Source organism: Bacillus rossius, chromosome 3 (assembly GCF_032445375.1).
Source record: "Bacillus rossius redtenbacheri isolate Brsri chromosome 3, Brsri_v3, whole genome shotgun sequence".
In the NCBI taxonomy this organism is placed as follows: domain Eukaryota; kingdom Metazoa; phylum Arthropoda; class Insecta; order Phasmatodea; family Bacillidae; genus Bacillus; species Bacillus rossius.
In genome coordinates this window covers 62,762,185-62,775,086 of record NC_086332.1, presented here as the reverse complement: position 1 = coordinate 62,775,086, position 12,902 = coordinate 62,762,185, and the positions used below count along the sequence as shown (strand labels likewise).

The window sequence follows — 12,902 nt, the reverse complement described above, 5'->3', positions numbered from 1 at the left end:
CGAAAGTGTAAACAGTTCCTTGTCTAACGTACCAGCATAAGGTGTAATCGCTAATCAACAACAACAAAATTAAAATCGTGTATAGAAAGAGATGATTTGTAATGTATGTATCTTACACATATTGTAAAACTGATAGCCTGTACCTTTTAAAGTATGAAATAGTAAAATAATAGTAAATTGTAAGGCATATATTCCAAGATCTCTGTTTTATGACTAATTAATAAAACGTGCACCCAAAGATGCATTCCTCAAGAAAAAAAATTGTAAACTGTTCAATAAAATCTTATAAATTAACATAATTCATGAACCTACACAGTTCTGATTATTCATTCAAAATATTACAGATGACCACAAAGTTTCGCCCTTTTACTGCAGTGATATTTAAGTTATCATATTTTATTGTTCCCTTCTTACTTTTGCGCCATTAGTCAGCAAATATATTACCATGTAGCCTTGTCAAATTCGTTTTGGGAGACACAAATAAATTATAGTTTTGCCGTTTACGTCATGGATTAAGTCCGTGCCATCTTGGATTCTTCTTTTTTAAAAACATGGCATAGATAACATACTTCCCAACTATTTTTATGTTAGTGCAGTCTGGTGTTTGCTGACAGATTTCAGCTGATGGAGCGATGCGATGGGGGGAAATAGGTGATAGTCTCGTGAATAAAATTACAACAGTACCTTATATTGTCAACGTCGCACCTAGCCGGTGCCTCCACCATATGTCAAAGGGGAAAAAAAAACAAGGAAGATGGAGGATAGATCGTAAGTAAGAATAAATCGTAAATAAATCGTAAGCATCAAAAGTTACGGGGGGAGAGAATCGTAGCTCTTTACATAGAAACAACTCGCTTGCTGGCTTCAACTAGTCTTAACTTCATAAAATACTTTACTGTACCTAGGATCATAGGTTCGTCATCCCGTACAGGATGTCTGGTGAGAGCTGAACTAAGGAGATTTTGCAAAATAACATAATACTAAATTAAAATGATTTTTATTCTTAAAGTCAAATAATCAACATCATTTTTAAAGAACATTTAAATAGCGGGATTACAATTTACAACAACAATCTCTTCATTACTTCCTTAACTACTGAACGACCTTACAAGAGAGAAAGAGAGAACTTCACTAAACTCTTCCCTAATCCTTCCGAATACATCAAATCATAATTTATACTTAAAATTAAAACAAAGATCAAGCAATACTCACATTTTCCAATAAGCACCTCTTGATTGACTAACGTAGGGGCCTCTCCTGCCCTTAAAACCCGAACGAACATTACATTCTTAGAAACTCTGACTAGTAACCCCTGACGAGGGCCATAGCCTCCGCCCGAATGCTTGAAGACGACTACATTATGACCTAACTTAAATTACTTTACGACCTAAGTAACTCGTTACCTCTGGCGACCGCCATAGCTTCCGCTAGAGTGAGCCTGAATTCCTACATTACGAACGAACTAACTAAACAACTCGTGGCCACAGGTGAGACGCATAGCCTCCGCCTGAGTGAGCCCCGAGCTACCACTCACTTGCGCTTAAATTCGCGCGCCCTGCCGCGCCTAGCAATAACAAATGCTCGTTATTGAAGCCAAATTTACTAAACAACTAACTAGAACATCTGGGAAGGCTACCCCCCTCTACCCCGACGTGCAGGCCACACCGCGCGGCTTGTTACGACAGCGCGCCCCAGTAACTGCGGCCCGTGGCTGCGCCAGGCGCGGCCGAACAAACAAACAAAAATCTGCAAGCCCGCAGCGCGCCGCGCCGGCCCCGTGCCCCAATTACATGGTCACGCCACTTGCGCTGACGAGTGAACAGAGCAGCCAGCCCAGAGTCCCGTCAGTAAAGTCCCTAAATTTGATTTCAACAACCCTGCAAAATTTCAAACCGCGACAATATTAGCTACTATAGTTTTAAACCAAAATATAACTATACTGAGAACTGTGGCTTAGTATATTTTTTAAAAAAAATCTAATATGGCGGAGATTAATATCTTAAATTTACCTAATGTATTGGCTATTTAGGTTAGTGAATAAAGTGAAGGTGTTTTGAATTTTTTTTAAATGATAATGTAATATTTTGGTATTCACGAGAGTATTATCATTGTTTACTATGTACTTACAAACTTGAGCACAATATAGGGGTAGAGCACTGCTACCTATCATTAAAGTGGGCAACTGTCTTGATCGCTTCGAGACTATCGCTCCCTGATACAAGCTCGGCAAACACGGACCACCGGCATTCATCCCTGGCATTTCCGAGCGGACAGCAGGCTGTAACCTGCTTGATGGGAGGCTGTGACGCGGTCGCATTTCTCGTGAGGGAAAATGTGGACCGAAGCCATAAATCTAACCATCGCTTCGCATCATGTTCTACAATACAAACCAAGATTAAATACATATTAAATATATGCGTGTGTGCGTGTGTGTGCCCACTGAATCTGAAACTAACTAAATCTTTTTTTTCTAGGCTGGCTACCTTGTATCTGCTTGTAACGCCATGGCATTCATCATCCAGATTTTCAGTGGCTTCCTCTCCCAGTGGCTCAGAAGAAAGGAATACATCAGCCATCTGACATCATATAGGATATTTAATGCTGTTGGTAATGTGTATTCCGGTTTTTTTTATAACATAAAGATAACCTCTTTTTTTTGTGTGTATTCACAATTTAGCAGGAGCGAGAGGGTTTGATTATCTTGCTTCTTGGTAACTGTTAGAGGCAACGCTTGTGATGCTATGCAGTGAACCACTGCAAGTTCAATCAAGCCTGATGAAAATGTAGAAGGGTCGAATGGATATCCATTTTTCGACCATCATGAAATTTTAGTTTTTTTTTTTTTTTTTAATTGTTTAAAATATTTCAAGTCTCGGCTCACTATCAAAACCTTCTAAGTCTGAATTTTGAGACTTTGGTGTTTTAGATGACTTTGGTTCATAATTTACTGACACACAGGCCTGTAAAACCTCCAAAGTTAAATTATGAATGCAAGGTCATCTATCGGACTTAATTGAAACCTCATATGTCTTACTTTTTCTTCATTTTATTTTTCAATACCTTCTAGGTCTTAAAAATATAATAAATCATTTACACAATATATTTTCTTTCTTTATAACTAAATATCACTTTATTTTGACATTGTATTTGCTACAGCATACCTATCTGTATTTTCCATTATATCCCAAACATTTTTTTTTCCCTCTCCTGTAAAAAACTTGTTTATTGGGAGCTTTTGATATTAACCCCAAGATATATCATGGTAAAGACACTCATAACAGAAACTCATTAGTCACTTCTGCTATTTTTCTATGACAATTCTGCAATTGAGTTTCACCTTTACTAAAATAATAAACTCCTACCAATGATTTGGTGGACAAATCATGTAACATTGAATAAAATGTGATCAGATAAATATGGACAAGAACTTTTTGAAACTCTAGTTTCATAGACATAAATAATGCTATAATTTCACATATAAATACGTTCATATGGTTTTCAAACTGCTCCTGAAATGTAATCACGACGCTTGACATGTTTTGTGCATTTTTTTGTATAGAAAACATTTTTATAAACACTTAGCTTAAAAACAAATACCGCAGTTGCGAGGACAACACAGCAGATATATACTGCACACCACCCAAACGCATGAGTTATTACTAAGTTTCGACCAATCAAATCTTTGCACCCTCAGTTGTCATAAAATATTCGCATTCTAAATATTTGAAATTCAAGAAACAAAATTCGTAGAAAATTATCTGAGGAAGGATCATTCATAAATTCAAACACCATTACCTGAGTAGTTCACAAGGTCCACATTAGTTATATCTACTGAAGCTATGAAATAAATTATTTAAATGATTTTCTAACATACGCTATTGCTGGTTACGTTGTATTTCATAAGCAACTTTATGAGATACAGTAATCAACAATGGCAAATGTCCAAAAAAATCATTTTAAATCAATCCTCCCTGTTACAAGAACCATACAAATAAAGAAATGCTTGTATCTATAACCAGCTACAGTACACTGGGAATGTTTGTTTAGCCCGTGAAGGAATATTTTTGACTGGATATCTACATAATAAACATATAAATACCCTCTTTATGATTTTTTTAAATAACTAGTTAATTTGTTGAATATTTCTTCGAACATTAAAAATTCCTGTTATTGTATTCCTGTCTCTTGAGATAGGGGAGACCCGGGCAAGTTGGACACCCCGGGCAAGATGGATTTAATTTATTTCTCAGGTATTCCGCTAGATAGCAGCACTAGTATTTTTTTGTAAAAATACATTGTCCTGCTGTATTGACCAGAAGAGTTGTCGCCATCATGGCTGTGTTTGCATAAGACTGGGACGAGTTTTAATTATATCAAGGTAAATGTTTTCATTTTTCATGTATCAAAATGCTTTTCTATTTGACGCAGTGTTATACTATATATTTTAAAGATATTGAGTAAAATATTCCTTTGTTATTATGTTTTCAAATGCTTGTCGCAATAGTCCCGTTTGCATTGTTTTTATTAGTGAAATTTTTTGTTCCCGAGTGACGCTACTGGGCAAGATGGATAATGAAAAGTTAAGGTATATCAACTCCTGTCATATTGGATTTTTAACTTCTCGAATTTGTTTAATGTGAAGGCACAATTTAGGTATAACTTTCAACGATGTATCGATATTTTTAACTATGTAGTATAATTCTACCGATACATATTAATATTAATAGTTTGTTTATATAATTGAACATAAATAGTTTGTAGGCCCTAAATGTGAACCCTTTTTTATACTGATGTGGCTATATTAATAGTTTGTTTATATAATTGAACATAAATAGTTTGTAGGCTCTAAATGTGAACCCTTTTTTATACTGATGTGGCTATATTCAAATTAAAACCATCTTGCGCAACATTGTTTACCTATTCGAAACTTTATATTTTACAGATGGTGTACACGTATAAAAGGAAAAGTGATCGTGGCAGCTGGGAAGAGAAGGACATGGAAGCGGCCCTCGCAGCTGTTCAAGAATTTGGTGAAACTATTCTAAATGCTTCAAAGAGCTACAATGTGCCTTATGGTACCTTGCATCGACACCTGAAGAAAGGAACTGCAGTGAAGTGTTTGGGGAGGTATCAGCCAGTTTTCACTAAAGTTCAAGAGTTGGAACTGAAAGAATATATTTTAAAAAAAGATTCTGTTTTTTTTTTCGGATTAACAAAAAAAGAATTCGTGGAACTAGTTTTTGAATTCGCCGAAGTAAACAAAATTCAACATCCATTCAAAAAAGGTTGCGCAGGAGATGACTGGTTCAAAGGTTTTAAACAGAGACATCCAGACATAACTTTAAGAACACCTGAGCCAACATCAGTGGCTTGTGCTCGGGGGTTCAACAAGCCACAAGTAAACCGGTTTTACGATTTATATTATGACATATTAAAGGAGCACAATATCAATGCAACAACACTGTTCACAACCACCAGACCTCCCAAAATACTGTCCTCGACTGGCAAAAATAAGGTGGGAGTAATCTCTAGCTCAGAACGAGGGACTTTGAGCACTATCGTAGGATGCTGCAGTGCTGCAGGCCAATTCCTTCCACCATATTTCATATTTGCAAGAAAGTAAATGGTTGACCGACTTCTTGATGGAAGTCCACCAGGGTCTGTTGCTACCTGCACAGATAACAGGTGGATAAATGGGCCAGCTTTCTTACAATGGCTGCAATACTTCGTCCAATAGGTGAGACCAAGTCCTGAGAAGAAAGTTCTCTTGTTAATGGACAATCACATCTCTCACAAATACTATCCTGCGTTAGAGTTTGCTCGGAAGAACAATGTGGTGTTTCTCTCTTTTCCACCTCACACCACTGGCAACATTCAACCACTAGACAGAGCTGTTTATGGACCTTTCAAGACATTCTTTGAGCAAGAAATAAACACATTCCAAAAAGCACATCCTGGAAGAATTTTGAACCAACTAGACATCGCGAGACTAGTCACTCCAGCTTTTCTAAAATCTGCATCTGCGAAAAATGCTGTTCATGGATTTTCAACAACTGGATTATGGCCTTTCAACAGAAACATTTTCGGAGAAGAATATTTTGCACCAGCGACAGTCACAGATCGTCCTCATCTTCTTAACGAACCAGTTCCAAGCAAGGATCAAGTTGCCACTATCAAATTGATATGATCAGGTTGCCAGAATCAAGTTGCCAGCATCAAGTTGCAAGATCTGCAGACACACCCAAGCAGTTCTTTGAAGACATGGAGGCATGTTCCTCTAAAACAAGCCCATTTCAGTTGCGGCCGCTCAAGCCGTATGCAACTTGGAATGACAAACGCAAAAGAAAATGTCAGCGATCCGAGATCCTTACAAGCACCCCACAAAAGGAAATCCAAAAAATGTCTTATCTGAAGAGTCTACAATAGACAGCACGAATCAAGAAGGCATCTTCTAAAAAAGTTGATAAGGCAAATTCAAAAAAACCAAAAAAACTTATTATAGAAAAAGAAGTAAATTAAGGTGAAACTCGATGTTTAGTTTGCACATAAACATATGCAGTCTCTGCTGGACAAGGAGAGTGGATTCAGTGTGGTGACTGCCAAGACTGGGCACATGAAGTGTGTACATCCTACACAGGTGTGGGAGCCTACTATTGTGATTTATGCCAAGAATTACATTGTAGAAGGCTAACGACAGTTTTTGTAACATTTGACAATTTTAGTGACATGGTTAAATAACTATCCATCTTGCCCGAATCCATTATCCATCTTACCCAGGGGTAATGGGCAAGATGGATTTTTTTCTGACTTTCATTTTTACGTGGATTAAATAAGTTTCTCATTTTTCATCTAAATGGTTTTGTGGTATTTAGTTTTGTAAGTATTGGGTTAATAAATAAAGCAGTTTATCAGTCTCTATGACTAAAAGTTTCACAGGAATGGAGCCATCAAGTTAGGCTATCCATCATGCCCGGGTCTCCCTATAGATTAGATTTCGAGGTACTCTTTTAGGAATCGAATCCGAAATTCAGATTGAGAAAAAGTGTGTTTGACACATCACTAGTCATTATACGAGTACACTGTGTGTGTTCGTGTCACTAAATTTAATTCCATTTTTCCAGTGACGCTGGGTTCAGCTGCCGCCATCATCGGGATCACGCTGTCAGGCTGCGACACCACGGCGATTGTGGTGCTCCTGCTGTTCATCAAAGGCTTCCAGTCGGTCATCATAGCCGGCAGCTTCCTCAACCACATGGACCTGGCCATCAACTTTGTGCCGACCCTGTCCGGGATCAACGGCACTGTCAATAGCATTGTCGGCATCATCTCGCCCACCATCGCCGCAGCCATTATCAACAACAATGTGAGTTCAGCTAGTGGGTTATTTCTTCTGTGCAATTTTTCATTTTAACCACTTTTCTTCAATTTCATGCACAAATAACTGTTTTGGAAATACATGTTCAATACAATGCTTTGTAACTGTACACAGAAAAACTATTTTTCTACTTTCCAAAAAAAAATGCTTTGAAAACCATTTGCGAAGAAATAGTTTGTAATACCACAAGAAAAATATTGTAGATATTTACTACACATTACTATGGTTATTTTTTTTATAAATTAAACGCGTTTTTGGAAATAAACCTGATTATCTCGTATATCGCTTACAAAATTGACGCATAATTTTAAATTTCGATTGAAATTGTATACAATCATGAATTATTTTAAACCATAAAAAATGAAGTCTAATATTGAATAATTTGACTGTATTTTGGTTTATTTTGCTTATCAATCAGCATAGTCAATACTCTAAAGCTATCCATGGATAGTTTTGCAAATAACTTTAACGACTGTAGTTTCTAAGACAGCATCAATCATAAATGCCCGGGAAAAAATCCGAACTCAGTATTACCGCAAACGTGTTTTTTTTTTTTTTTTTAAGGCTTTAGATGATGCCTTGTAAATGTATAAATTTACAAATATCTGTAATTTTTCATGATTATTTCAGTTCCATTTACAAAAATTAATAACCGTGTATGCAAAATCAACTCTCTTGTACCTGTTTCCTAATTGTAGTGCACAGGATTTAAAGTCGTGTAATTTTCGTACTAGACTATTTTATATGTTTTTATTGGCATTGTTTTTGACAATTGTAATTTTAATTATTGATCACGGTTAATTGTGCCAGTGTCTTCAGTGCCAGTTTGGCTCTGGTTATTTGGAAACAAAATCTTCCTGTTCGACAGGTGCATCTCGATTCAGCGCAAAGTGAGGCTAAATCACAATAGGACGAAAACTAACAGCACTGAGCTAAAATATCAAAAAACATATCGTCTTTCACATATAGTTGTGAATTTTGTAGGTCCACCTATGAAACTGCTACATACAGTTTCTTTATCATAACTAAGTATGTCCCTCAGACAAAAATATTTGATGCAAAAAATATTATGTTGACAACACATATATCTATCCTTCATTTACTTATTCGTATTTTTATTCAGCTATCATTGGTTATGTCGTTTATGCAAATTATGTGGAATTATTGTCAATGATTTTAGTTTCTCCACAAAATAATTATATTCTTATAAAGTTAATACATACATACACACTTCTTGTTTGAAAACTCAGCTCAAATATTTTAGGAGTTGGTTCGTTTTATACACCACTTGACCATTTACAACGTGGTTCTATTCCTAAAGGAGTCATTCATTCTGAAAAATAAATATTAAGAACGCTAAGATGCAAACAATTTAAAATCGTATACAATTACTTAACTATCATTTTTGGACTATATTTTATTTTACAAAAATTTTCACTTGGCTAACAAACGTTCACATAGTAGAAGTTGGCGCCCTTTTATTGATTGTGATTTTTCACTTAATAAACAAAACACCTATTATGTTGCAACACGGTTTCGGCAGCCAACGGATTATAAAGTTAAATGGTACAAGGCCTGGAAGAAGGCGGAATTTTTAGTCTTTAAAAGACTTAAATTTTGATCTTATGTAAATATTTTCTGAATGTACAAAATTATATGTCACTCTTTAGATAGAAGTCACAACATTCAGTGTTTAAAAGTAATACATTTTTAATTTTTATTGTTTTCTCTAGAATTAAGTTATAGCATCTGTAGTTTAAAATACCTTTATTTTTATTTTAGTAACCATACTAATTTAATTGCTAAGTAATTAAATTGCTTATTTATGTATTATGTACATTTTTATGTTACAGCAAACATTGACAGCTTGGAGAGATGTATTTTATATATCTGCAGCAGTAGCTGCTGTTCCTTACATCATTTTCTTCATTTTTGGGTCTGTTGATGAACAGCCATGGAACAGAGTTGAAAATAAAGAAGCCACCAAAGATCCAGAAGATCTACAAGCTACCAACAAATGAAACCTTTCTGTTTGAGACGTCAACAGAAAATAATCTCATTGTCCTATGTACTTCCCTGGTGGGCTATACATAACTTCGCCAAATGTCTTAACGAGATGGACTACTACTTCTCATTCCCTAAAAGAGCCGGATGTTCGGAAAACAAAGTAATATGATCTGTGCGTGCTTGCAGTCACGTAACGTTAATGTATGTGAGTTATGGATTTAAACAAAAACAAGATCTTTTGTACTAAATAAAATGTTCTAAATACAACTATTTGCATTTATTCAAATGGAAATTTTTGGCTTACAAACATCGAAAAACCACTTGAATTTGTTTACAGTTACTGTTGACAGAACATCAATAGCAGAAGTATGCCTGGACCATTAGTAGTACTTTTGATGATTGTCAGATTTGAGGCATGCACATGTTGAAACAAAGCATTGTGTTCTTTAAAAAAAATTAGTTTTGTGGTTTTTTATTATATTTCTGTTTCGTTTGCCAGCTTGAAATTTAAAATTTAAAATAAAATACAATAAAGTGAAGCGCAAAATTACTATGTTTTGAAATAAAAATCGTGAATCAGGCATACTGATCATGTTCAACAGTTTAATGTGCCTGGACCTCGTGTTTAACTTACGGGTAACAGTTCCCTGCTCCACAAGAAGCACACATTTGGACCACTTACAATTAACGTGAGGGACCTCTAGCTTACGATATACAGTTTGATGGAAAAGTCGTAAGACAAACTTTAAAGTTAGCTCAGGAATACAGAAAGTCATTTTTAACCATGACGGAATGGAGAAGGTGTATGCGTTTAGGGTGAGAGGTTGTTTGTGTGTGCAAAAAACTAATCTTCCCATTTATCTCCAAAACGGTTTGATCGATTTAGATACGGTTTTCTGTAAAAGGTTTGTGATTCATCGGCGATGGTTCTTAAGTAAGTGTTATGGTGTTAACTCGCTAGAGGATGCTATAATAAATATTTTTCTTCGTGCATCTGTACATGAACTGCTGAGGGTCTATCGACAGGACTCGACATTTCCCCAGCCCTTTTGTAGTGGATTTGGGCCACTTGTGCGATGTGCTAGGATCATTTGTGTTCTCCCCAACCAGCCTTCAGGCCTTTAACGGAAATTGACTGTGTGCTGTGTTAGGGTAATTGTCTGCACGCTCCCCTGTGCCACACATTAGGTACATCCCTGCACCCATTCATTCGTAGGACGGATGCCCTATGTTTTTTCGTGTAAATAATGTACTACTAGTATAGCTTTCACAAGTACCCACTGTACTCTCTTTGCACTCCAAGTGCCTAGTCATGCATCCCATGTGACTTAGTGACCAGGTCATCAAACAGTTGTGGTTCGCATCAGAATATTCCGCAATTGTTTAGGAACACAATTGCCTTCCAAATATCTCGCAATGATTTGGTGACCTGGTAGCCTGGTTGCACGATAAGTGTAACAGCAGTTTACAGACTCCGCGCAGAGGAACAGCGTAGTTGCTTTAAAGGGCTTACAACAATAAATTATTCATACCAGTGTTCCGAGTGCGATTCCATAGTGTTAGTAGCATCCTGGGGGACTGTAACACCTCGGAGTAATTCTGTCTGGCCAAACACGCTACTGCCTGCATGCTGCATGAGATCACGCCCAGAGTTCCAAGAGTCTCATCGCTACGTGAATTGGCTCACGAGCATAGCATCCACCAACTGGCGCCCAGCATTTACACCCTTACTGCAAGTGCAATAAGGCAGTGTCAACATTGTCCAGCTGTGGCTTCCAACAACTTTAAACGAAGTTGGCTAAATAATGTTGCATGGTTATGATTACATCAAAATGACTTTCACTTAATTCCATTTAATGTTACACTCGCAATTGGAATTTCACCGATGGTAAAGTTTTCTCTCCTTTTCTTACTCTCCCACCCTCTTCTTTAGTTATCTCCTCAGGTCCCATGCACCTCTCACCACCAGCATTCCTTCCTCCAGCCCATTCCACTACCTCCCTGTCTCTCACTTTAAAAGAGTGCTTCCAGTTCTCAATTCCTTCCTGTGATCTTATGCCCCCTATACCAACTAATGTGCACCCTAATTACAAGCTGTCCCCAGTCACCATCTCCATGTATAACCTTTAAATTCATGCCCAACCTTTCAATCTTCCTCCTCCCCTGTAATGCTCCCCAACTAAACTCCTTAATTATCTCAGTCAGACTATGCATTTCACCCTCTGGCCCTTCCCTTCTCCACCATATATGCAACACTCACCTCGCTACTCTATGCTGCACCTTCTCCAGATCTCTTACCTCATTCACTAGCTAGGGATCCCAGATCACACCTGCATACTCCATCATTGTGCTGATCAATGTGGAGTATGCCTTCTCCCTTACCCTCATCTCTGCTACCTGCAGGGTCATACCAAGCAACCCTAGCATTCTCATCTCCTTATTCTCCAGATTCTGAACTTATTTTGTACATCCCAGAATGTTTTGAAGGGTCAACGCCATGTAATTTATTATTTTGCCTCCTGTATCACTTTTTCCTTCCAGCTATAAACTTCTCTTGTTACTTTCCTCTTTCACGAGAAACGAACCACCATTGTCTTTCCAACATTTGGCGACATCCCATTCTCCTCTCTGCCCATCATTCTAGCCTTAAATGACTTAAATTTTTAATCAGATGTGTTGTATATAGCACTCGTTCTAAGATATGTTTCGTTGTGTCACTGCAATTGTGGCAGGCGAAGTCAGGGTTTTAATGGTGTAAGGAGTAGAATGGAATTATTTGGTGTAAGCTGGTGTGGTGGGGAAGTGGCAAGGCGCTGCATCGGCTTAAAGCAAAGCACGAGGAAAGATTAGTTCAGTGAGTAAGAACTTCCAATGTAGCGAAAAGCTTTTGTGTGATGGACAGATGATAAATTGACTGAACTCCCAGTTCTAGGCCACCATGAATACCTGAATTGATTGCTATCGAAGAAGGCCTGGTTGTGGGCCTCCAAGAATTCAACGAATTAAAACACGGGCACTGAAGACTGGCCACTTGTTTTATTTATAAATACAAAGTGCTCTTCGATGGCACCTCATCGTTGTCCGAGGAACTACTCTAAAATTCTAATAACGAAACAACAAAATACTTACACAGTTAACAAGAACACATTAAGATACTGAGTCTATTGTTTCGGCACATCACTCAAAACATAGTTGAAACAAATAACGATATAAAACCAGTCCGAGTGGAGAGAATCGTGGGAGGTCCTGGGTGAAACATGTGTCTTCTCATGCGATCAGTATGTGCCTGACTGGCAAACTGCCAGCTTACTGTTTGTAACCAAAAACATGCTCGCGACGAGATTTTAACAACTAATTCTAACAACTAGTGGATGCTGGCTCGCTTAAGGCATGACAAATGTCCCAGAGAGGGAACCAGGCTAGCTATAGTGTTTAAACACTTAGTTTTTGTGGTATATCAACAGCCTCAGCATGGTCCACTAGATCTGTGGCAGAAGTTACATAAAAAAAAATACATTTC

The 12,902-nt window shown here is 37.3% G+C and overlaps 1 protein-coding gene across 1 annotated transcript in view; it reads left to right on the top strand.

Moving 5' to 3' along the window:
- The window catches only part of LOC134530788 (sialin-like), a 31,585-nt gene extending 21,936 nt beyond the window's left edge, over positions 1–9,649 (top strand). The window contains exons 7-9 of the mRNA XM_063365990.1: positions 2,475–2,607; positions 7,122–7,363; positions 9,229–9,649. Of these exons, the coding sequence (XP_063222060.1) occupies positions 2,475–2,607; positions 7,122–7,363; positions 9,229–9,396 (543 nt within the window). The 3' untranslated portion in view covers positions 9,397–9,649. The remainder of the gene's footprint in view (positions 1–2,474; positions 2,608–7,121; positions 7,364–9,228) is intronic.
- The last annotated feature ends 3,253 nt before the right edge of the window (positions 9,650–12,902 follow it).